Source organism: Myotis brandtii, unplaced genomic scaffold (genome assembly GCF_000412655.1).
Source record: "Myotis brandtii unplaced genomic scaffold, ASM41265v1 scaffold105, whole genome shotgun sequence".
NCBI classification, from domain to species: domain Eukaryota; kingdom Metazoa; phylum Chordata; class Mammalia; order Chiroptera; family Vespertilionidae; genus Myotis; species Myotis brandtii.
This window is the reverse complement of record NW_005353538.1, coordinates 6,072,585-6,096,930: the sequence shown is the minus strand read 5'-3', so window position 1 is coordinate 6,096,930 and position 24,346 is coordinate 6,072,585. Positions and strand designations below refer to the sequence as shown.

Sequence of the window (24,346 nt, the reverse complement as noted above, 5' to 3'; positions counted from 1 at the left end):
GTATTCACCAGACCTTGCTCCTTCAGATTACCACTTGTTCCGATCGATGGCACACGCACTTTCTGAGCAGCACTTCAAAACATACGAAGAAGTGGAAAGTTGGGTCTCTGAATGGTTTGCCTCAAAACAAGAAAAGTTCTATTGGGATGGTATCCACAAATTACCTGAAAGATGGGGGAAATGTGTAGCTAGCGATGGACATTACTTTGAATAAAGCACTTTTGATGTTTCTCTTGAAATTATTGTGTTTCCTTTGATTACAAAATCCGCATTAACTGATACACCTAGTACACTAATATTAGACAATGACACTGAAAGAGTTATTATAACTATGTTCAAGTACTTAAAGAAAAACATAGTGATAAGAAAAAAAAGAACATATAGAGAAAAATGTATACATCTAAAATCTTCACCCAAGTAAGGGAATATATCACATCTAGGAACACCTAAGAAATAAAAAATAGAAAATTGGAAAAAGAATCATTAGAGAACTTGGAAACAAAAAAATCTAACTATTAAAATAGACACCTTAAATGGCTCAAGAAAACTTCAGATTACCACTTATCAGTATTCTATCAACTTAAATGGCCTCAGTAATGAGAATGGTCTTGAATCAATGTAATTAACTAGTAGAATCCCACAAAGACTCAGGAATTGTTGGCACGAGGAACTTTGAAAGTTAGTGTGAGTGAAGCTAAAACAAGGGTGATCAGTTGAAGATGTGTTAAGAAGCAATTCAATCCCCAGATCTCATCTCTCATTCTGTGTAATTAGAGAAATGAGACTTACACTCCAGAAGAAATGCCCTAACTTATACTAGTACTCCAGAAGAAATCTACAGGCTTAGTCTCTTGGGAGACTAAAACATAGGGTTTCTGGACTTAAGGGACCCTAGGCACAATTGAGAACAGGGACAGCACATGGAAAAACAAGGGGTAAACATGCATACTGGATACTGACATTCGTCAGCTTTCCTTCCCCAAGAGGCCAAAACTATGGCAACCAGGCCTTTACTTTCTGGGTAGAAGACTGGAAGAATCTTCTCCTGGGATTCTATCAACTCAAAATAAAGGTAGAAACATTATGAATCTCCAATAAAAGAACAGTCAGATCACTCCTACAGTAACACTTATAGCTGACAAATCCCATCTACTGGCTCTTGGTTCCTTGCTGTTAAGTAGGAATTGACAACCAAATATATCCAGTAATCATCTAAAGAAATCTCTAGATGATTACTAGAAATCTCTAGAAATATATAGATCACAACATACACACCAACAGAAAAGAATCAACTTGGAGAAAAAAGACACTATAAAAAGAGAAAGTATAACAAAATTATTGTTGTTCTCAGAGAGCTAAGACATTGTGAAATCATCAAATAAAAAATGATTGTTATTGAGGAAAGAACCAAGATGGGGGTATACGTAAACACTGCTACTCGCTGCCTCCCACAACCGCATCAAAATTACAACTGAAATACAGAACAACCATCATTCAGAACCACCTGAAAGCTGGCCGAATGGAAGTCTAAAACTAGAGAAGTAAAGAATAAAGCACATTGAGAAAGGTAGGAGGGACAGAGGCACGGAACGGGCTGGTCTGACACCCACATGTGGCATATTTTTAAACCAGAGCGATATTTCCACTGCAGAGGCCTCCTCTGAGAAGCAAGGGGTCCCAGCCCTACACCAAACCCCCCTGGCCCAGAGTTGCAGAGCTGAGAAGAGAAGTCCCTGTAACTTTAGGCTGTAAAAACCAGCATGGATTCTGGCTGAGTGACATGGAGGTTGCTGGAGATCCAGGCAGGCCCTCTTAAAGGGCTGGCACATGGACTTACTTGGATTCGATCCCTCTGAGCTCCAGCGCTGGGCAGTGGCATTGGGAGAACCAGAAACATACTGGAAGGAACTGGATTGTCTGGCATCGGGGCAGGAACTCAGGGGTAGCTTTCTCCCAGATGGAAGTGCTCATAGGGTTCATTGTTCCTGTGCTGGGACCTCTCCCATCCCAGAGCTGACTGGCAGCCATATCTGAGTTTCCATCATCATGGCTCATACTGTTCACTTCACCCTGGTGATTCCCTGAGACCCCATCCCATCCAACTTACAGCCCTACCCAAGCTGTTTGTAGTGGCATTTCCATATGAATGGCTTGTCCTGGCTCAGGCTTCAGACTTTCCTAAAATCTCTCAAACAAGCAACAGCTCATGTCAGCGTGCCCCATACTTATGATCCGGCACTAGCACCAGCCTGCTTGGCCTCACCTGGGCATTTACAAACCCAGTACAAATAGCAGCCATCTATAGATTGCTTGGTAACTCCTGCTGGGTGGCCCCAGGCAGTGGCTAACTTTGCACCTACTGGGAAGCCCCAGAGCCAGTGCACCTGGTGGACAGCTTCAGACCATACAAGATTACAACTCTACACATCCACAAGAGACACACTCAAGGAAATTAGTGAGAACATCAATGACATGAAAAAGGACCAGTCAGAAATTAAGCATATACTAACTGAGATAAAGAATAATTTACAGGGAATCAACAGTAGAGTAGAGGATGCCGAGAATCCTCTACTATTTGGAATATGAAAAAGCAAAAGGCACCCAATCAGAAGAGCAAAAAGAAAAAAAGAATCCAAAAATATGAAGACAGTGTTAGGAGCCTCTGGGACAACTTCAAATGAACCAACATTTGCATTATGGGGGTGCCAGAAAGAGAAGAGAGCAAGATGTTGAAAACCTATTTGAAGAAATAATGACAGAAAACTTCCCCTACCTGGTGAAAGAAATAGACTTACAAGTCCAGGAAGCACAGAGAGTCCAAAACAAGAGGAACCCAAAGAAGTCCATACCAAGACACATCATAATTAAAATGGCAAGTGTTAAGAGAGAATCTTAAAAGCAGCAAGAGAAAAGCAGTTAGTTACCTACAAGGGAGAACTCATATGACTGTCAGCTGATTTCTCAACAGAAACTTTGCAGGCCAGAAGGGAGTGGCAAGAAATATTCAAAGTGATGAAGAGCAAGGACCTACAACCAAGATTAATCTACCCAGCAAAGCTCTCATTTGGAAATGAAGGTCAAGATAAAGAGCTTCACAGATAAGAAAAAAAATGAAGTAGTTTATCACCACCAAACCAATATTACATGAAATGTTGAAGGGTATTCTTTAAAAGGAAGAGGAAGAGGAAGAAGAAGAAAAAGAAGTAGTAGAAGAAGAAATATGAACAATAAAATAGCAATACATATCTATCAACAACTGTATCTAAAAATCAAAATAAACGAATAAGGAATCTAATGAACAAAATAAATTGATGAATAAAATAGAATCAGAGGCATGGAAACATGGAACAGACTGACGAATCTCAGAGGAAGGGGGGTTGGGGAGAGATTAACCCAAAATCTTATATGCATATATGCATTACCTATGGACACAGACAACAGGGTAAAAGCTTGGGGCAGGGCAGGAACCAGGTAGAGGGGGGCAATGGGAAGAAAAAAAGGGGACACCTATAATACTCTCAACAATAAAATTTTTTTTAAAAGATTGTTGTTTTTACCTGAAACCATGATCCTATTAACCAATGTCACCAATAACTTTAACTAAAAAATGATTGTTATTTTAAAAGAACCAGGGAACAAAATTAACTCATAGATATTAAAAATATGACAGAAAAAAATTAAAAATAAAAATATGACAGCAAAAGAAAAGTTGAAGAAAAATGAAGAAATCCACCAAAAAGTGGGGCAAAAAGACAAAGACATCGAAAAGAAAATTATTTTGTATAAAATAATTTTATATAAAAAGAAAAAAATTAGAGGGTTAATCCAGTGTGGTCAATATCTAAATAATAGGCATTTGTTAAAGAAAAGACAGTGAAAATTAGGGAAGGAAACCATCAACTAAGTAGTTGAAGGTAATTCTCTAGAACAGAAGGATATGAGTTTCCAGATTAAAAGAGTCCACCAATAACCAGGCACTATGAAGCAAAACAGACCTATACCAAGGCACATCATTGTGAAATTTCAGAATACGGGGGACAAAGAGAAGATCTTACAAGCTCACAGACAGAAAACAGTAATTCACAACAAAGGACCAGGAATTGGATCAGTTTTAGCTTTTCAAAAGCAATCCCGAAAACTACAAGACAATGAAACAATGTTCTCATTATTCTGAAGGGAAATTATTTCCAACTTAAAATTCCATTCCAACTATTAAGTATTATAGTAAACGTGCAAGATCTCAAGGCATGCATGGCCTCAAAAATTGTACTCTTATTATTCACTAGAGGCCTTGTGCACAAATTTGTGCACCAGTGGGGTCCCTTGGTCTGACCAGTGGGATCGGGCTGAAACCGGCTCTGACATCCCTTGAGGGGTTCCAGATTGCGAGAAGGCCCAGGCCAGGCCAAGGGACCCCACCAGTGCACGATCAGGGCCAGGGAGGGATGCAGGAGGTTGGCCAGCTGGGGAGGGACCGCGGGAGGGCTCCAGTGCGTATCCGGCTCATCTCACTAAGTCCCTGGTCCGCCGGATCCCAGCAGCAAGCTAACCTACCGGTCGGTGCATCTGCCCCCTGGTGGTCAGTGCATGTCATAGCGACTGCTTGACCGGTCAACCGTCTGCCCCCTGGTGGTCAGTGCACGTCATAGTGAGCAGTTGAGCTGCCTTAGCATATCATTAACATAGTATGCTTTGATTGGTTGAACTGATGACGGGACAACCGATAACTTAGCATATTAGGCTTTTATTATATAGGATTCTTTCCTCAGGTTTCTGCACAAATGTGTATCAGCAAGGCTCTTCTTGACACCTTTTATAAAAGAACAAATCTTCATCCCCATCCTGGCTTTTGTGTCCTCCTTCTCTGAAACACTGGAATAATAATTTTCTTTTAATCCCTCCAACCTGAAACTCTCTCACTAAAATATAATCTCCAAGAGGACAAGGACTATCCATGTTCACTGATGTGTTCTGAGCACAACAGATTCTCAGTAAACAATACTGCTTCTACAGGAATAAATAAATAAATTTATACTAGTAGACAATGGAGCAATAGCACAATCATAGTATCTATTCAAATATGAGGATAAAGTGTAGGCATTTTCAGAAACACAGATCTTACTAAGTGCTTTGTGAAAGCAGAAAGAATATTCTTCAAAATAGGAAGAAAAGATTATTCCCTATATGGACTATGGTTTTCTGATTTTATCCTAAGTAGGATATCTATCCCTCTTACTACCTTAATTAGCAGATAAAATCTACCTCTGGTTCTCCCCTTTCACAAAGAAATAGCTTACTCTTAATTAATTCAATCTTATTGAGATTCCTTAATAGTATGATTCACTTAGTGGAAATTCATCCTGAAAGAAGCAGAAAACACAGACTTCCAAAAGCCTCACATGAATAGAATTTGGCTAGGTATGGTTATGGCCAGATCAGAACAGCTGATGCTTCTCCCTCCCTCACTGTAGCCTAGCTGCAGCTGCAGCTGCCAGACATGGGAGAGGCTCACTGCTCACAGCACAGAATGTCGGCTTTGAACCATAGCTAGAGGCAGGCTGCCAGTCATCTGCAGGAGATAGCTGAAATTAAAATAGAAGTTAATGGAAAAACTCGACTACTTTTTAAAACGTGTCTATTTAATTAAGGCCTGTTAAGCTTATATTTCCAAATATATGATGCTTAAAAATATATTTAGTCATCTTTGACTAATCCATTTCATTCACCAAATATTCACAAACTAAACTTTGTTTCCTGAAATTTACATACATCAGCTTTTTAGACCTAGAAAATTGACTATGATCTCTTCTACTGCAGTGGCTAAGTCACTCATTTCTTTTTTTTCTTTTAAATCCCAGCACTAGTCACAGTATCAAGCACATAGTACTTAATGAACTCATCCATACAACCCCCTCATTTTCAGAGACACTAAAGTTCAGAAACATGTGGCTAGCTCCAGAGGTTTATTTAGAAGTTAGAACTAGGACTACCACACAGACCTTATTCCAGACTTTTCTTTTAATGTCTAATCCAATTCAAACAAAGATGTGGGGGAAAGCAACAATTGATTTTTGAATCGTGAATCATGCTGGCTCTTTTATGTAGTTACTAGTTTCCCTAAAAGTTAACCAGAAAGATTTACAAATAATCCAATTAGATCTGACCTCTTCAAAGGTAACAATTTTACATGCATCTAATAAAAATTCAAAAAAAAAGATCCTAAATTTTATATCCAAGGACAGTCTATTTAATCTGCATGAATTCAACATTTGCATACCCATTCTGAAATATACACAGATTTAATCTTTCTGCAGACATCTAGCATCCTCAGACGTGTGAAACCAACATTCGCCTATACATCTGCACAGTAGATCATGTTCAGTTAATAAAGCTCATACAAGATATGATGGGGAGGTACATAGGGGCTGCATCATTATACAAATTCTATACCGAAGGCACTGGGTATATATAAAAGCCTAAGCGACTGTTCGACTGGTAGTTATGATGTGCAATGACTACCAGGGACGCTCAATGCACAGGCATGGAAACATGGAACTGACTGATGAATCTCAGAAGAAACGGGGGAGGGGGAAGGGCGGGAAGAGATTAACCAAAGATCTTATATGCATACTAGAGGCCCTTGGCCTGGCCTGCAGGGATTGGGTTGAAAGTAGCAGTCCAACATTCCCCGAGGGGTCCCGGATTGTGAGAGGGCGCAGGCCAGGCCGAGGGACCCCACCGGTGCATGAATCTGTGCACCGGGCCTCTAGTTTTAAGTATAAAACTGACAGATCTGCATTTTAGAAAGATCATTTGACAGCAACATGAAAGATGATTTAGAAGAGAGACAAAACTGTAGGCAAAGAGACCTTAGGCTGCTTGCTCAAGTAATTCAAGTAAGAAATGATGAAGGTCCAAACTAAAGGGATGATGGAACAAATTGAAGAAGTGAGTACAGATGTAAGCAGTACTGCAACTAGGATCCTGGTTAATAATTTAAAAACCCAAAGAACTAAAATGTAAAGTAGAATCTTCAAAGTTTATTGAAACTCATAATAAAAGGCAAATAAACAACTTTTCTAACATTATCTTCATGCTGTTAAGATAGTAACCAAGGCCACCAAATTTGTCCTTTAGATTCTCTGAGTAACTGTCTAAAGGTATTTTGGCTAAAACAAAACCCCCCTTTAATCCCAGAGCCAGCATCCTAATATGTTACCATTGAAAGGGAAAGACAGGAAATGAATCAATAAACCCCAGGCACATGCTTGGCCTGGAAAGACACAGCATATCAAGGAGCAGAAATCTGAAAACAAAGGCTCTGGGTAATTAATGACCAGGCCGGAAACTGCTGACTGCCGGTTTAATTGTTTGAATAGTGCCCAAATTGTCTGATGAGGTGACCACCCTAAGACTTTTGTACCATTTACTGCCTATGACCACATGGGCAAACATGAGAAATAGTTCTAAAGAATGCAGGAATCTTGAATAACTTTTATTAATCACACCTATGATTCCAAAGAAAAATTTTAGAGTTAAAACCTTATAATATTTATAAACTAGTGTCCCAGTGCATGAATTCATGCACATTGAAAAGAAATTAACTAGAAGAAATATATTAATATCTCTATTCACCCTTCCTCTATAATAGAAGTGTCAACCAAATTCACAATCGACAATGACAGATCGAAACACACACATGCGATTGGCGCCAGTGAGAGCTTTATATCCTATACTAGTAGCCCTGCGCAGGAATCTGTGCGCCAGTAGGTCACTGCCGCCCTCCTGTAGCTCTCCGCCCGCTGCCCCTCCCTCCTGTAGCTCTCCACCCGCTGCCCCGCCCTCCTGTAGCTCACCCTGCACCCCCTCATAGCTTGCTGCCCTGCCCCCTCTTAGCTCTCCGCAGCTCACTTGTACCTCACTGGCCCACCCTCCTGCTGATCTGTGATCTGGTCATGATGCGCTTGGTCGTTCTGCCTCAGGGTGTAATGGTTAATTAGTATATTCCTCTCTTATTATATCTACACTAATAAAAGACAAATATGCTAATTGATCATAACTTTGTTATGCCCTAAGTCACGCCCACCAGCCAATCAGAGCAACTATATGCAAATTAACCCAGCCAAGATGGCGGCCGGCAGCCACGGAGCTGGAGCAAGTAGGAGACTTGATTGCCCAGGCGATGGAGGAAGCCAAGCTTCCCGCCTGCCGTGAACCGGCTGGGCCTCCACTCATGGCAACAAAGTTTCAATTATAGAAGATAAACAAATCCCAGATACCTGCTTCCAGCCAGCCTCCACTGGGAGCTTGGGTGGCTGGGGGTTGTGGCCAGCCTGCAAACAGCCATCATCCCCTCCCCGAGGCTGGCCACACCCTCATGGGGTGAGGGTCCCCGCTGGGGGGCTTAGCCAGCCTGCAACGGCCCTCAGCCCCTCACCCAGACTGGCTAGGCACCCCAGCAGGACCTTCCACCCTGAAGGGGCTGTGGCCAGCCTACAAACAGCCATCAGCCACTCACCCAGGCTGGCCAGGCACTCCTATATAATAAAAGGGTAATATGCAAATTGAGCATATTCTGTTAGCAGCAGAACGACTGGGAATGACTGGTCACTATGACACATACTGACCACCAGGGGGCAGATGCTCAATGCAGGAGCTGCCCCCTGGTGGTCAGTGCACTCCCACAGGGGGAGCTTTGCTCAGCCACAAGCCAGGCTGATGGCTGCCAGCACAGCGGTGGTGGTGGGAGCCTCTCCCGCCTCCTCAGCAGCGCTAAGGATGTCCAACTGCAGCTTAGGCCTGCTCCCCGCTGGCAAGTGGACATCCCCCGAGGGCTGCCGGGCTGCCAGAGGGATGTCTGACTGCCAGCTTAGGCTCAATCCCCCAGGGAGCGGGCCTAAGCCAGCAGGTGGTCATCCCCCGAGGGGTCCTAGCCTGGGAGAGGGCACAGGCCGGGCTGAGGGACCCCCCTCGCCGAGTGCACAAATTTTTGTGCACCGGACCTCTAGTAGGATAATAAAGAGCTAATATGCTAATTAGACCAGACAGCAGAATGACTGTCCGGTCATCCAGACGACCTTCCGGACGAAACCAGGGCAGCTGCGAGGGCCAAGGCAGCCGGGGCTGTAAAGGCCTACTCTTGTACGAATTTTGTGCATTGGGCTTCTAGTATATAGATAAACTTGCTTAATTAGACCTGCTTTCTGATTTAGCTAAACTTTTTTCAGCCCAGTGAAGCACCTCAACTTCTCTTTCAGGTAATTTCAGCTACACATAAACTTGCTTAATTAGACCTGCTTTCTGATTTAGCTAAACTTTTTTCAGCCCAGTGAAGCACCTCAACTTCTCTTTCAGGTAATTGTCAGCTACACAACAATAAATATCAACACAAAGCAGATTATTATTGTAGATCATGCAGGGAGAACAAAGGGTAAAATATTTAACTGCAGCAGTGTTTGATTATATTCTGCACAGTGAGAAAACCTGAAGTCATTTTCAAGGTCCACCATTTCTTACTTCTTTTCAGCCGGGTCAAGTTTCTAAGCTTTCTAACTCTCCATTTTCTGGCTAATAAAAAGAAAATAGGATTCCACTGAGTCTCCTATCTACCTACTCCAGGATTTCTGTGAGGATCAAATGAGATGAGGCACGGGAAAACACTTCACAGACATTTGGTTACAGTGTAAAATGTTTCCAGCTGGCTATAATCCAAGTCATGTTCCCAGGCTGAAGAAACTCCAAGGAGGCTAGTCGCTAGGGAGAGGAAGCTGGGCACTGCTATGTAACATCATCACCCGGACAGACACTTAGCATATTAGCCATATATATATATCCTAATGCTCTTTTCAGCAAATTCATTTGCCATGACATATTAATACCCTTCAGAGATGAGCATCAATGACTACATAAGAATTAGAAAACAAAAATTATTCAGATTAAATGTATATGCCCTTATTTACCTTTATACTAGGGAGGTATGGAGTTGGAAGAATGTAAGTGCAGGCTGGTAACTACCAGTAAGTACTCAAAAACTGCTCAGTATACTAGAGTAAGCCAGTTTTCTCCCTTGATTCAGTTAGCATTTCCTCTCTCATGTTTATCTTCGGAAGTATAAACCAACAGAAAAGTTCTTTCAAAAACTGAACAAAGAAGTAACTCAGACTACTTAACCTGGCAGTGTTCTCCTGTTGGCTTCACTAAGTAAATAAGGGATATGAAGCCAAACTAGACTATTACGTCATTCATTCAACAGGTGTTTATAAAAAGCTGTGTATTATGCTAAGTCCTCAGCAGAAACTTACAATCTAGTAGAGATAAAAAGATACACATAAAGATTTTAAATGACAATGAAAAGCAATAAGGTAGATAAATTCTAAAATGAGTTGTGCAGCCTGGCCCCTGTGGCTCAGTGGTTGAGCACTGACCCATGAACCAAGTGGTCACAGGTTCAATTCCAGGTCAGAGATCATGCCCAGGTTGTGAACTTGATCCCCAATAGGGGGCATGCAGGAAGCAGCTGATCGATGTTCATCATCAATGTTTCTCTCTCTCTCTTCCTTTCCTTCTAAAAATCAGTAAAAAGATATTTTAAAAAATAATAAAATGAGTTGTGCAGGAAAGAGAACTAAGAGGAAATCAATGTGAATAGAACTGAGAAAGACTTTACTGAAGGATGGAACTTCAGGTAGGCCTCTAAAAAAGGGAAGATTTGACTATGTGGAAAGCAAAGGGCTTTCTAGGTCTCCAGATCAACATGAACACAGATTTGGAATCAGAAATTTACATGCTCTGTTTTGAAAACCAACAAGGAGATAAGCCTAGTTATGGGTTTTGTGGCCATTAGATTAGATTTGGTCATTAGATTTGGTATGAAGTCCACTGGCCAGTTTCCAAAGTACTGAAGACAGGGGCTCAAGAGCTTCCTGCATCCATTATAGTGGATAAAACTATTACATACTTTGCCTATTTCTAATTTTAATGAGAACATTAAATTAATGATATCTATCAAATTCAATTCAATTAACTGACATGCTTAAGGCAAAGTAGGGAGGTTAGAGAATCCTTCAGGCAGAAGAAATAGTAAGGTGCCAAGTTACTAAGACAGAAGAAACCTGTTAAATTCAAAGAACTTTAAGGAGGCATATAACCAGTTAGTATAGTGGAGTTAGTAAAAGCTCAGCCTTTGAAGTCAGACTAAGGCTTACTGGTAAGTCTTGGTTATGCCACTTAAGGCTTACTTGCTCTATGACGTGGGCAAATTATTTAACCTCTCCATGCCTCAGTTTCTCTACTGTAAAATAGAGATATTGATAAGTCCCCAACTTATTTAAGGGTTTATGTATATGTACAGGAGTTAGCATAATGCCTAGCATGTGGTAAATGTTCAAGAAATGATAACCTTCATTGCTATTGTATTTAAGGTCAGGGTGTATAGAGTGTAATCATCCTTCTTGGCTTTGTTAAGAATCCTGAACTTTATTCTAAAAACAATAAAAGACCCTGAAACAGGTTTAATCAGATTTTTTGTTTTAAAAATATGGTGTAATTAGTACTTCTTATAAGAAACCCCAAAGGAAAAATATACTACTAAAAAAAGTTTTCTTTTCTTTGAGGGATATGCACCTGTCTTTCTCTGAGATAAAATTCTGCAAATGACTACATATTATTTTCACTGTGACATCCAGAAAGATTAGAGCCATATCTGAAGCTCCTGGGCCCTTACTGCCTGCACTTTTGTGTTCCCTTCCCCCACAGCTCATGATTATTTCCTACTGTTCTATGCATTTTCTGAATCACTTCTTTATTCTTATTTATACTTTAGAATTATTGTTTTTGTAGTATTCTTCTTTGAAGCTACTTTAGCCATTTATAGAATGAGGTGCAATCTAACCAAACAAAAATAAAGGGCGTAAACACCACAGCCCCATAATGCACAAATCATGCATTATAGATGCAGTCCCAACATGCCACCCAAATCACTCTTTTGCTGTAAACCTAGTCAGATGAGGCAAGAAAACCAGATGGCACAGGAAACCTTCTATGCAAAGAAAGAGCAGCTGAGGAGTATAGAAGGCCCTTCCTGCACGAGCGGACGCAGTTAGGGCAGTTAGTGCCAGCAGCAGCAGAGAACTGGAAAGTGTCAAGCTGCTGGGAAGTTATGTACCAGATCAAGGCTGGCGTTTTTATTTTTTGTTTATGAATGTTTTCTCCCAAAAGTACTTAACTTCGTCATAAGCTTCATTGCTCTACTGTTCTATTTTTTTCAGCTCATGAAACCCTTTGTTGCTTCATTTATCTCCCTCCTCAACTTGGATCTCACTGTCAGCTATTTCAACTCTCACCTCTTTGGCCACAGCAACTCCTAGGTGCCTTTGTCCTTCTACCATTCCAGTCCCCAGCCTGGGTCATTCATATTGTCTACTTCTCCTCCTGGACTGGAAAGCATTGCTGACTGTGAGTCTATCAGGAACTCCCTCACTGCTAATTATCAATGCTTTCATTCACCACTTGATTATCATATGAGTACCACCAGCTGTTCTAAACCTTTCCCCACACTATAGTGTGTAATGTACTGGCTCCTTCCCTGGTGCCTCATCTGCTACATTACAGAATGAATGAAATCTCTTCTATATGAAAAAACTCATTTTCCTTCTATATATTTCACCCCAAAGCACCTTTGTAGCAAAGTGCCACTTGGTTTTCAGGATACTGCATTCTCTTGGTTTTCTTCCATGTCTCCTTTGCTGGTTCCTTCTCTTTTAATGTTTGAGTGCCTCAGGGATCAGACAGTGGTGCCTTCCCTAATCATACTCACTACTTAGGTGGTGTTCATCTGTCAGAAGTCCTACTGATTCCACTTTTAAAACATTGTAAGTCTGACCACTTAGCACTACGTGCAGCACTACCACCCCGGTCTAAGCCAGCATCATCTCTCACTTCAACTGCTGCAGCAGCTTCCTACCTGGTTTCCCAGTTTCCACCCTTGCTTACTACACTCTATTCTCAACACAGAAGCCAGAGGGATGCTTTTAAAATGTTAAATTAGATGAAATCACTTCTTTGTTCAAGCACCTCTAACGGTTCCCTAATTTTAACAAGAACCAAAGTCCTTGCGATGGCCTACAAAGCCCCCAAACCTCCCGCACTCCTGCCTCCCATTTACTTTTTTGACCTCCTCTCCTACTATTCTTTCTTCTTGTTCACTCTTGCTCTTCCTTCTTGTTTGCTTTTCTCTCGCCATGCGAATATCCCTACTATTCCTTGAACACACCAAACATTGCTGCCTCAGGACCTTTCATTTACTCTTCCCTCTCCCCGGGTCACCCTCTTATCTATATACTGAGATTTCTAATTTTTGCTCAAATATCAGTTAGACCTTCCCTGACCACTCTATTTAATATTGTAATCAACTTCCCCACTCCTCATGCTCCTTTCCTTGCTTTATTATTTCCACATATTAACATCTAATATACTACACAATTTTCTTATTTTATTTATTGTCTCTCTCCCCCCATTAGTATGTAAAGCTTATGAGAACAGGGATTTTTGGCTGTATTCTTTTTTTTTTTAAACAAAAAATTAAATTTATTATTTAAACATTAAAAATAGCAAGCAAAATCATTGTAGAACATATTTATATACTTAATGTAATTTATTAGTATTCTGACACAGGGCACATTGTTTGATCACCAAGCATCTGAATAATGTCCTTAAAAGGAAGCCATTAGTCATGTATTTTTGAAATGGTTGAGACAAAGAAAGTCAATTTTCAGATTTAACCCCCCATTGAGGTTAGAATTCATTTTTTTAAGTATTATATATGTCTCCTTTTTCCCTGATTGACACCCCTGCCCCCTCACTCCCCATCCACTGTCCTCATCCATAGGTGCACGATTTTTGTCCAGTTTCTTCCCGCATCTCCCATTCCCCTTTCCCCCCCAAGAATAGTCAGTCCATTCCCTTTCTATGTCCCTGATTCATTATAATCACCAGTTCATTCTGTACATCAGATTATTTATTCACTTGGTTCTTAGATTCACTTGTTGATAGATGCATGTTTGTTGTTCACAATTTGTATCTTTACCTTTTTCTTCTTCCTCTTCTTAAAGGATACCTTTCAGCATTTCGTATAATACTGGTTTAGTGGTGATGAACTCCTTTAGCTTTTCCTTATCTGTGAAGCTCTTTATCTGACCTTCAATTCTGAATGATAGCTTTGCTGGATAAAGTAATCTTGGTTGTAGGTTCTTGGTATTCATCACTTTGAATATTTCTTGCCATTCCCTTCTGGCCTGCAAAGTTTCTGTTGAGAAATCAGCTGACAGTCGTATGGGTATTCCCTTGTAGGTAATTGAGTCTCTTTCTCTTGCTGCTTTTAAGATTCTCTCTTTGTCTTTTGCTCTTGGCATTTTAATTATGATGTGTCTTGGTGTGGTCCTCTTTGGATTCCTTTTGTTTGGGGTTCTCTGCGCTTCTTGGACCTGTAAGTCCATTTCTTTCACCAGGTGGGGGAAGTTTTCTGCCATTATTTCTTCAAATAGGTTTTCAATATCTTGCTGTCTCTCATCTTCTGGCACCCCAATTATTCTGATGTTTGTACGCTTGAAGCTGTCCCAGAGGCTCCTTACACTATCTTCGTATTTTCGGATTCTTTTTTCATTTTGCTTTTCCGGTTGGGTGTTTTTTGCTTCTTCGCATTTCAAATCTTTGGCTTGATTCTTGCGCTCCTCTGGTCTGCTATTGGGTGTCTGTATAATATTCTTTATTTCAGTCCGTGTATGCTTAATTTCTAGTTGGTTCTTTATCATAGCATCGAGGGTCTCATTAGTTTTCGTGACTCTCTCCTCAAGTTTATTGACAGCTTCTAGCACATTTTTGCAAGCCCTCAAAATTGCGATTTTTAGCTCTATATCCTCCATTTCTGTCATGTTTTTTTGTCTCCGCATTTTTTATGCTTTCTTGGTGCACCCCCTAGTGGTCTTTGTGCGCAGTCTTGTTCTAGTTGAGCCTTGATTGTTGTAGTTAATACTAGAGGGATTTGACCACCAGGCCGACTGGCTGTGTGAATCAGCTGTGTCTGCCGCGGAAAACTTCTGTCCTCTGGGGAGGTGCTAATCTAGCCTTTGCCTGAGGCGATCCGGCAAATGGCTCTGCGCAGGGCTTGGGCGGGGCGGGCTCAACAGGGCGGGCGGAGGGAGCCGTTATGGTGCCCTCAGTCCTGTTCCCAGAGGCTCTGCTTCTCAGAACCCCCGGAACCGCTGCAAACCTCGGAGGGAAAGCTGCCTTCCAACTGATGCCAGACACTCCCGCTTCTCCCGTTTGGGTCCGAGTCCCCAGCGATTCGCCCGTATCTGGAGCTCAGAGTCTGAGACTCCCCCCTGACCGAAAACGACAACCGCGCTCTCAGCCACCAGCCCGCTTTGCGCGCGCACCTCCGCACCTGAGTTTTTTCCACACTGCGCCTCCTCTGAGCCTCGGTGTGCTGTTATTTTTCCTTCTAGTTGAAGAGTCTCTCCTCAGCCAGCCTTCCTGTGGTTCTGGGTGATGTCTGTTCCGTCTTTTAGTTGTATTTTTGAAGTGGTTGTTTGCGGCAGCAGTCTCCGGTGTTTACCTATGCCGCCATCTTGCTCGGAATCGGCTGTATTCTTCATTGTGGTATTCTCACCACATAGAACAGTGTGAGACACATAGTTGGTTTTCAATAAAGATTTCCTGAAAGACTGAGTGACTGAGTGAATGTAAGAAAGAAAAGGAAAGGAAAAAAAAAAAAGGAAGAAACTTGCCCAAAGCAATGCAACAATTAATATAGTGCAGCTAGCATTATAAACAATTAATATGGTATAGCCAGATCTGTTTGACTTCAAAGCCCATACCATCTATCTATATATATAAAAGCCTAAGTGACCGTTACGACCGGACAACCGGCCGGTAGCTATGATGTGCACTGACCACCAGGGGGCAGACGCTCAATGCAGGAGCTGCCCCCTGGTAGTCAGTGTGCTCCCACAGCCAACCTCCCGTGGCTGGCCAACCTCCCGTAGTCCCTCCCCCTGGCTGGCTGGGGGGTGTCCTCCCACAGCCAACCTTCCATGGCCGGCCAACCTCCCATGACCCTTCCCCCTGGCCAGCCAACTTTCTGTAGTCCCTCCCCCTGGCCAGCCAACCTCCTGCGGTCCCTCCTCCCAGCCGGCCGGCCCCAATCGGTCCCGATCGGGACTGGGCGAGATGGCCCCAATCAGCCCCGATCACCGGCCAGGTCAAGGGATCCCACCCATGCACAAATTTGTGCACTGGGCCTCTAGTTCTATTATCACATCAGTTAAGAAGCTTCTAAATAAGTCAATCTGAGAAAGACAAATATCACATGATCTCACTTATTTGTGGAATCTGATGAACAAAATGAACTGACCAACAAAATAAGACCCAAAGCATGGAGGCTTGGAACAGACTGATATACCTTTATGTGAGGGGTTGGAGGGATGAGAAGAGATAAACCAAAGAATTTATATACTTATATGCATTGCCCATGGACATGGGCAACAGGGTAGTGAGGACCTGGGGTGGGGAGTAAAGGGGGAGAAAATGGGAGATATTTGTAATACTATCAACAATAAAAATATATTTTAAAAAAAGAAGATCCTAGTTAAAAGAAATACCTTAAGAGTTTAAATGAGCTCAATAAGCATTATCATAAAAAAGAGAAAAAAATAAGTAAAAGAGGCAAGATAACTGTCTCCTGAAATACAATTAGAACATAAAACACTGAACATCAGTCCAAGAAGAAGAGTGATCTTTGAGAGACAGGAAATAAATGAGGAAAGACCAGTGAATGCCTTGAGAAAGTGTGCAGGTCACAACATAGTGAGCAGAAACGCAGCAAAGTCCTTGAGTTGAAGAGACAGAGCTGAGAGTCTAGAAAGAAAAAGGCCAATAGACACTACAAAATGGAGTACCAGAGAAGAGAGAGCTACACATGGATAGAACACTAAAGTTCCACAGAGGGTCCCCCCTTCAGCTTTTAGGAGTCTACTAATTGGTTCATGTGTGTGAAAAAACTACCCGAGACCAAAGAAAGAACCATCTGAGAGGATTATAGAGAATAGTGCCTGGTACCAGGAATAGTGCCTGTTCCTACTGGCCAGGCTAGAAAAAAACAAAACCCAGAATTTATGGGGCCTTACAGTGGGAAATAATTAGACCTAGACTGAGTACTGCTCCAATCATAAAAGAAAGACCCAAAATGGATCAAACTTTCCAAATAATTTAACTACATATCCGAACAAAGATTAAGTTGAGTTATAGAAATATAAAAATATGTGGCAACCAGTAAGATAAAATTGACAAAGTCTGCCATCCAATCAAAGACTAGCAGGCATGTAAAAAAGCAGGAAAATATAACCAAAATTGAGGAGATATATCAACCATTCAAATCTGATCCAAAACTGATAGAGACGCCAAAATTAGGGGACATGGAATTAAAAGTTATTAAAACTGTACTCCATATGTTCAAAAAGCTAACTAAAGACATAGAAGATGTTAAAAAAAAGCCATAATCAAGTTTATAGAGCTCAAAATGACAATGTCCGAGGATAAAGAATTAACTGGATGAGATTAATGGCAGATTAGACATTGTAGAAGATTAGTAAACTTAAAGACACAGAAATAGCAACTATCCAAAATGAAATACAGAGAGAAATAGGAATTTTTTAAAATGGAAAAGCACATCAGTGAGCCGTGGGAGGATTTCAAGCAGCCTAATATATGTATAATGGGAGTCTCTGAAGAAAAGAAGAGTGAGCCAGAAAAATCAGTTAAAAAAATAATGGCTGAAAATTTTCTGAATATGATGGAAACTACATTCACAAATCCAAGAACTTCAGTGAACACCAAACATAAGAATCATGAAGAAAACCACACAAAGGCACATCATAATCAAATTATTGAAACCAGTGATATCAGAAAATCTTAAAAGCAGCCAGAGAAAAAAGGCACATTACATACAGAGGCATAAAGAAAAAGATGACAGCAGATTTCTTGTCAGAAGTAATGCAAATGAGAAGAAAATGGACAAACGTCTCTAGAGTACTGAAGGAAAAAAGTCAACCTACAAATATATATACCCAGTACAAATATCTTTCAAAAACAAAACAAAGTAAGATTACTTTATTTAATTTAATTTTTTTGTTGTTGTTGTTGTTGTTAATCCTAACATGAGGATATTTTTCCATTGATTTTTAGGGAGAGTGGAAGAGAGAGGTAAAGACAGAGAGAAACATCAATGTGAGAAAAACACATCGATTGGTTGCCTCCTGCATGAGCCCCGACAGGGGAAGAGCCTGCAACCAAGATATGTGCCCTTGACCAGAATCAAACCTGGGACCCTTTGGTCCACAGGCCAATGCTCTATCCACTGAGCCAAACCAGCTAAGGCTAAGATTATTTTAGACATATGAAAGCTGAAAGATTTAATCACCAACAGATCTGCACTACAAGAAATGGTAAAGAAAATCCTTCAGGCAAAAGAAAAATGACACCAGATGAAAATAATGTATCTACACATAGGAATGAAAATGAAAGCATGTATCTACATATAGGGATGAGACAATGATATCTCCACTGCTAAATATGTAAGAGTTTTTAAAAATTTGAAGTGTCTTTAAAACTAACTTTTCAGACAAAAACAACACTATGTTTTATAAAATAGGTATAAGAAAAATGTATGACAAGAACATAAAGACCAAAAAGGCAAAACAAAAGTATATTATTGTAAGGTTCTTATACTGTATGTGAAGTGCTGAATATTACTTAAACGTAGACTATAAGTAAAAAACCTGTATATGGATGTTCATTGCAATTCATGAGTAAGAGCCAAAAACTGAAACCAACCCAATGTCTATCAACACAGGAATGGATAAGCAAATTGGAGTAAATTCATACAATAGGATCTACTAACAATAGAAAAAAATGTTGATTCGTACAACAAAATGGATGAATCTTAAAATAATTATACTGAGAGAAAGAAACCAGACAAAGAGCACATACTGTATGATTACATTTATATAAACTCTAGAAGACACAAACTAATCCTCAGAGTCAGAGAACAGATCAATGGTTGCTTGGTGGTGATGTGGGACAATACAGAGTACAAAGCACACAATAAACTTTTAAGAGTGGTGGATATCTTGATTGTGATGATGGTTTCTTTCACATATGTAAAACTTATTAAATTGTACACATTAAAATATGTGTAATTTATTGTATATAAACTATTCCTCAATAAAGCTGCTTAAAAAACAATTTTGGACTTAAATTTAGGTTAAAAACAAAAAATATTTAGACTATCTACAGTGCTCTGGCTCCACAGAGTAAAAATAAAATAGATGAAAGCTAGAACTAATAAAATACTTATAATTTTTAAGGGTTAAGTTGGATCACAGAAACCAACTACTCAAATACTTTCTTATTAAAGACTAGAGGCCTGGTGCACGAAATTTGGCATGGGTAGGGTTCCTAGGCCTGGCTAGCGATCAGGGCCGATCACGGCCTTCTGGCTGCCGGCCAGGGCCTCCCTTCCCCAAGCTGCCGGCCAGGGTCTTCCTTCATTCTGCACTGCCCCCTGGTGGCCAGCACATGTCATAGCGAGCATCGAACTTTGGTCTCCCAGTTGAACTCCCGAGGGGACACTTTGCACATAAGCCTTTTATATCCTACTAGAGGCCCAGTGCACGAAATTTGTGCATGGGGGGTGGGGAGGGGGGTGGGTTCCCTCAGCCCAGCCTGCACCCTCTTCAATCCGTGACCCCTCGGGGGATGTCCAACTGCCGGTTTCGGCCCGGGGATCAGGCCTAAACTGGCAATCGGACATCCCTCTCACAGTCCTGGACCGCTGGCTCCTAATCGCTCACCTGCCTGCCTGTCTGGTCACCCCTAACTGCCTTCTTCCCCTGCTGGCCTGATCGTCCCTCACTGCCTCTGCGTGCCGGCCTGATCGCCCCTAACTGTCCCCTGCTGGCCAGATCTCCCCCAACTGCTCCCTCCCTGCTGGCCTGGTCACTCCTAACTGCCTGCCCCCGCTGGCCTGGTCGCCCCCAACTGCGCCTCTACCCCCCCGCTGGCCTAGTCGCCCCATGCAGCCTGCTGTTCAGTCGTTTGGTCGTCCCTCACTAATCCCCCTGCTGGCCTGGTCGCCCCACGCAGCCTGCTTGTTCAATTGTTTGGTCATCCCTCACTATCCCCCCCTGCCGGTCTGCTCACCCCACGCAGCCTGCTTCTTCAGTTGTTTGGTCGTCCCTCACTAACCCCCTGCCGGCCTGGTCGTAGGCAGCCATCTTGTGATGGCATGAGGGTTAATTTGCATATCACCTCTTTATTATATAGGATATATTCTATAATAATAAAAGCGTAATATGCTAATTCGACCAGACGTCCTTCCGGATGACCTTCTGGATGAAGCTGGGGCTGGGAGGGAAGCCTGGGTCCCGCCTGCCGGTGGCCAGAGGGAAGCCTGGGTCCCAGTGCCAGAGGGAAGCCAGTGCCAGCAGCCAGAGGAAGGAAGGCCTACTCTTGCATGAATTTCGTGCATCAGGCCTCTAGTATATAATAAAAGCCTAATATGCAAATTGTCCCCTGGGGCAGTCATTCGACAGGAAGACCAGGAGTTTGACCGCTCACTATGATGTGCGCTGACCACCAGGGGGTGGTGCAGAACATGGCAGGCGTCGACAATCGAACTTCCAGTCTCCTGGTCTAACTCCCGAGGGGATACTTTGCACATTAGCCTTTTATATCCTATCCTATCTAATAAAGAGGGAATATGCTAATTGACCCTCACACCATTGCAAAGATGGCGGCGCCCACAGCCACAAGATGGAGGCGCCCAGTCCCCTCAGCCCCGCCCGGGGAACCTGTCTCTGGAGTCCCCCAGTCCCCTCAGCCTCCCGGCCACCCAGGGCCAACCCAAGGCACAGGCAAGCCTCAGATGGCAGCTGCCCAGCCGATGCCTGAGGTGCAGGCAAGCCTCAAATAGCAGCTGCCCAGCTGCCCAGGGCCAGCCCAAGGTGCAGGCAAGCCTTGGATGGCAGCTGCCGGGCCACCCGAGGCACAGGTAACCAGGGCTGGCCAAGGCTTGCACTGCCGGCAGTGGCAGCAGCAGAGGTGTGATGGGGTGTTGCCTTCGCCTGATTGCTGGGTGGCCTCCCGCCCCTGAGGGCTCCCGGACTGTGAGAGGGGGCAGGCTGGGCTGAGGGACTCCCCCTCCAGTACATGAATTTTCATGCACCGGGCCTCTAGTATAATCCTATATAATAAAAGCCTAATATGCTAAGTGTCCAGTTGTCTGGTTAGCCATTCAATCAATCAAAGCGTAATATGCTAATGATATGCTAAGGCCATTCAACTGCTTACTATGACATGCACTGACCACCAGGGGGCAGACCCTTGGAACAGTAGGTTAGCTTGCTGCTGGGGTCTGGTCGATCGGGACTGAGCAAGACGGGCCGGACACACCCTGCAGCCCTCCCCTGGTCCCTCCCAAGCTGGCCAATCTCCTGCATCCCTCCCTGGCCCTGATCGTGCAACTGTGGGGTCTCTCAGCCTGGCCTGCACCCCCTTGCAATCCGGAACTCCTTGGGGGATGTTGGAGAGCCAGTTTCGGTGCAACAGCGGAATGACCCGTCACTATGACATGCACTGACCACCAGGGGGCAGACACTCAATGCAGGAGCTGCCTCCTGGTGGTCAGTGCGCTCCCACAGAGGGAGCACTGTTCAGCCAGAGCTGGGCTCACGGCTGGCAAGCGCAGTGGCAGTAGTGGGAGCTTCTTCTGCCTCTGCGGCAATGCTAAGGATGTCCAACTGATGGCTTTGGCCCGCTCCCCCTGGGGGGGAGCGGGCCAAAGCTGTCAGCCGGACATCTCCTGAGGGCTCCCGGACTGCGAGAGGGTGCAGGCCAGGCTGAGGGATCCCCACCACCCAGTGCATGAATTTTGTGCACCGGGCCTCTGGTATATAATAAAAGCCTAATATGCAAATTGTCCCCTGGGTCAGTCGTTCGACAGGGAGACCAGGAGTTGACCACCAGGGGGCGGCACAAAACATGGCAGGCGTTGGCAACGTGGTGCTGGCGGGCGGTGCCGCTGCCCAGCTCCCAGGCACTGAGGGAGCCAAGCAGGGGGCCTGGCCCCGATCAACTGCAGTGAGGGGCCAGTGCCAGGCCATGGCGGGGTGCCAGGCAGGGCTGCAGGGCTGCGGGGCTGGGAGGCTGGGGGCGTGAGCTGTGGCCCCATCCCCGCAAGCCACCCTGAGGGACCGCACCCATGCATGAATTCGTGCACCAGGCCTTAAGTATATAGATAAAAGATATTCCAGAAAATTAGTGACTTGCCCAAGGTCTTACAGCTTCAGTTAAAGGCTTAATAAACTGTTTTAAGATCCACAATGACAGGGATTGTTATTTAGGCCACCACTGTATCCTTTTTACCTAGTACAATGCCTGGGACATGGTAAGAGTTCAATAAATATTTGTTAAAAAGGAGGGTAAAAACGAAGATAAAAGGGAAGGAAATCTCCCTTGCAATATGACTGAAAGTGTCTCCCTATCTTCAATTTTCTAATTTCTAACACAGGTGAGAAAATTAAGCAGTATCTTTAATATCATAAATAGATGAGAATAAATTATATTCTATATTTTTAGCTTACTGAATATTTTATTATATTTGAATGCTTAAAAATTTCTAATTCATGTTACCAACTCTTGAACAGGCAGAAGAATAGAAAATACTCCATTTATGAAGATTAGTGACATTTTTAAGTTTTAATCCTCACCTGAGGATATGTTTTTATTGATTTTAGACAGAGAGGGAGGGAGGGAGAAAGGAAGGGAGAGAGAGCTAGAGAAACATTGATGTAATAGAGAAACATTGATTGGTTGCCCCCCGACAGGGGATTGAACCCACAACCTAGGTATGTGCCCAGACTGGGAATCGAACCCCCAATCTTTATTTTGGTGTTCAGGATGACGTTCCAACCATCTGAGCCACCTGGCCAGGGCGACATTTTCAAATTCTGAAAATTAAGGAAAAGTGCTTACCAAAAATTTCTCCATTTTTTGCATATTCTGTCACAAGGTACAACATGTTTTTGGTCTCCATTACCTATTGATAAATAATTCCATATTAGTCTGACAGGAAAGAATTGAAATTTGCCACATTTTATAGAGTTACTTATTTTAAAACTACTAATAAAAGTGTCAAAGTTATGAACAATTCAGAAGCTGGTGAAGTATAAGACACAATATCTTTATGCTAACACTCTGGTGAAAAATCTAGATCCTTGCTCTTCCAAGTGTTATCCACGGACCAGCAGAAGCAGCACTGCTCAGGTATCTTAGAAATAAATGTAGGCTCTCAGGCCCCACCCAGATCTACTGACAGAATTTATCTTTTAACAAAATCCCCAGGTGGTTATTATGCACATTCAAGTTTAAAAAATGCTAATATAGGTAACTGGAGTTTTGAAGTTCAATTTTTTACCACCTCCTCACTGACTTTTCTAGCCCTATGTGATACGGGAGACTCTGATCAAGGAAAAGAGAATAAAATACAGCTCAGTTTATCTGGCACAATGTGATATTCCTCCTACTATACATTAATACTGTAACAAGTATTATTACTTTAAAACATTGTTCAAAAGTTTCTTCATAACTCCACCGCTATATACACTTTTATTTAAATTAGTTTTTCTAGGTTCAGAAAAGAAGCCTGTCATTGTCATAAACTTGACTTTTCAAACTATACTGAACCGAAAAGAAATGAATTTACAAATTCAAAACTGATTGAGTTTTAGATTGCCTCTCTGTAACACTCTACCATTTTATATACTGGCACATACTAATAGCATAAAATTGAACTGCTATCTACTAAACAGCTGAAGCAAATTTGCTTTAACATGTAGGTGTAGGACTACCCCCTATCAGACCAGAAAACTAAGAGCCACCTACAATTTGGGTCTAAACAAGTCAAACAGCAAATCAATTTACCTGATCATTTAGTTCAAATAAACATAGAATTATCATGTGAAGCTTCATGTTTTAACCTCAGTTTGGCTTATGGTTCATCAGAGACTTCTAAGAATGTGATTATTTTTTTTATAAGTATCCTCTTCAGAAATTTTTTTTAAAAAGTGTAAAGGGGCCGAAACCGGTTTGGCTCAGTGGATGGAGCGTCGGCCTGCGGACTGAAAGGTCCCAGGTTCGATTCCGGTCAAGGGCATGTACCTGGGTTGCGGGCACATCCCCAGTGGGAGATGTGCAGGAGGCAGCTGATCGATGTTTCTCTCTCATCGATGTTTCT

The 24,346-nt window shown here is 42.6% G+C and overlaps 1 protein-coding gene across 1 annotated transcript in view; it reads right to left on the bottom strand.

Annotated features, from left to right (window-relative positions):
* SIK2 (salt-inducible kinase 2) overlaps positions 1-24,346 on the bottom strand; it is a 166,292-nt gene that overhangs the window by 91,954 nt on the left and 49,992 nt on the right. The window contains exon 6 of the mRNA XM_014540099.1: positions 23,086-23,149. Within this exon, the coding sequence (XP_014395585.1) occupies positions 23,086-23,149 (64 nt within the window). The remainder of the gene's footprint in view (positions 1-23,085; positions 23,150-24,346) is intronic.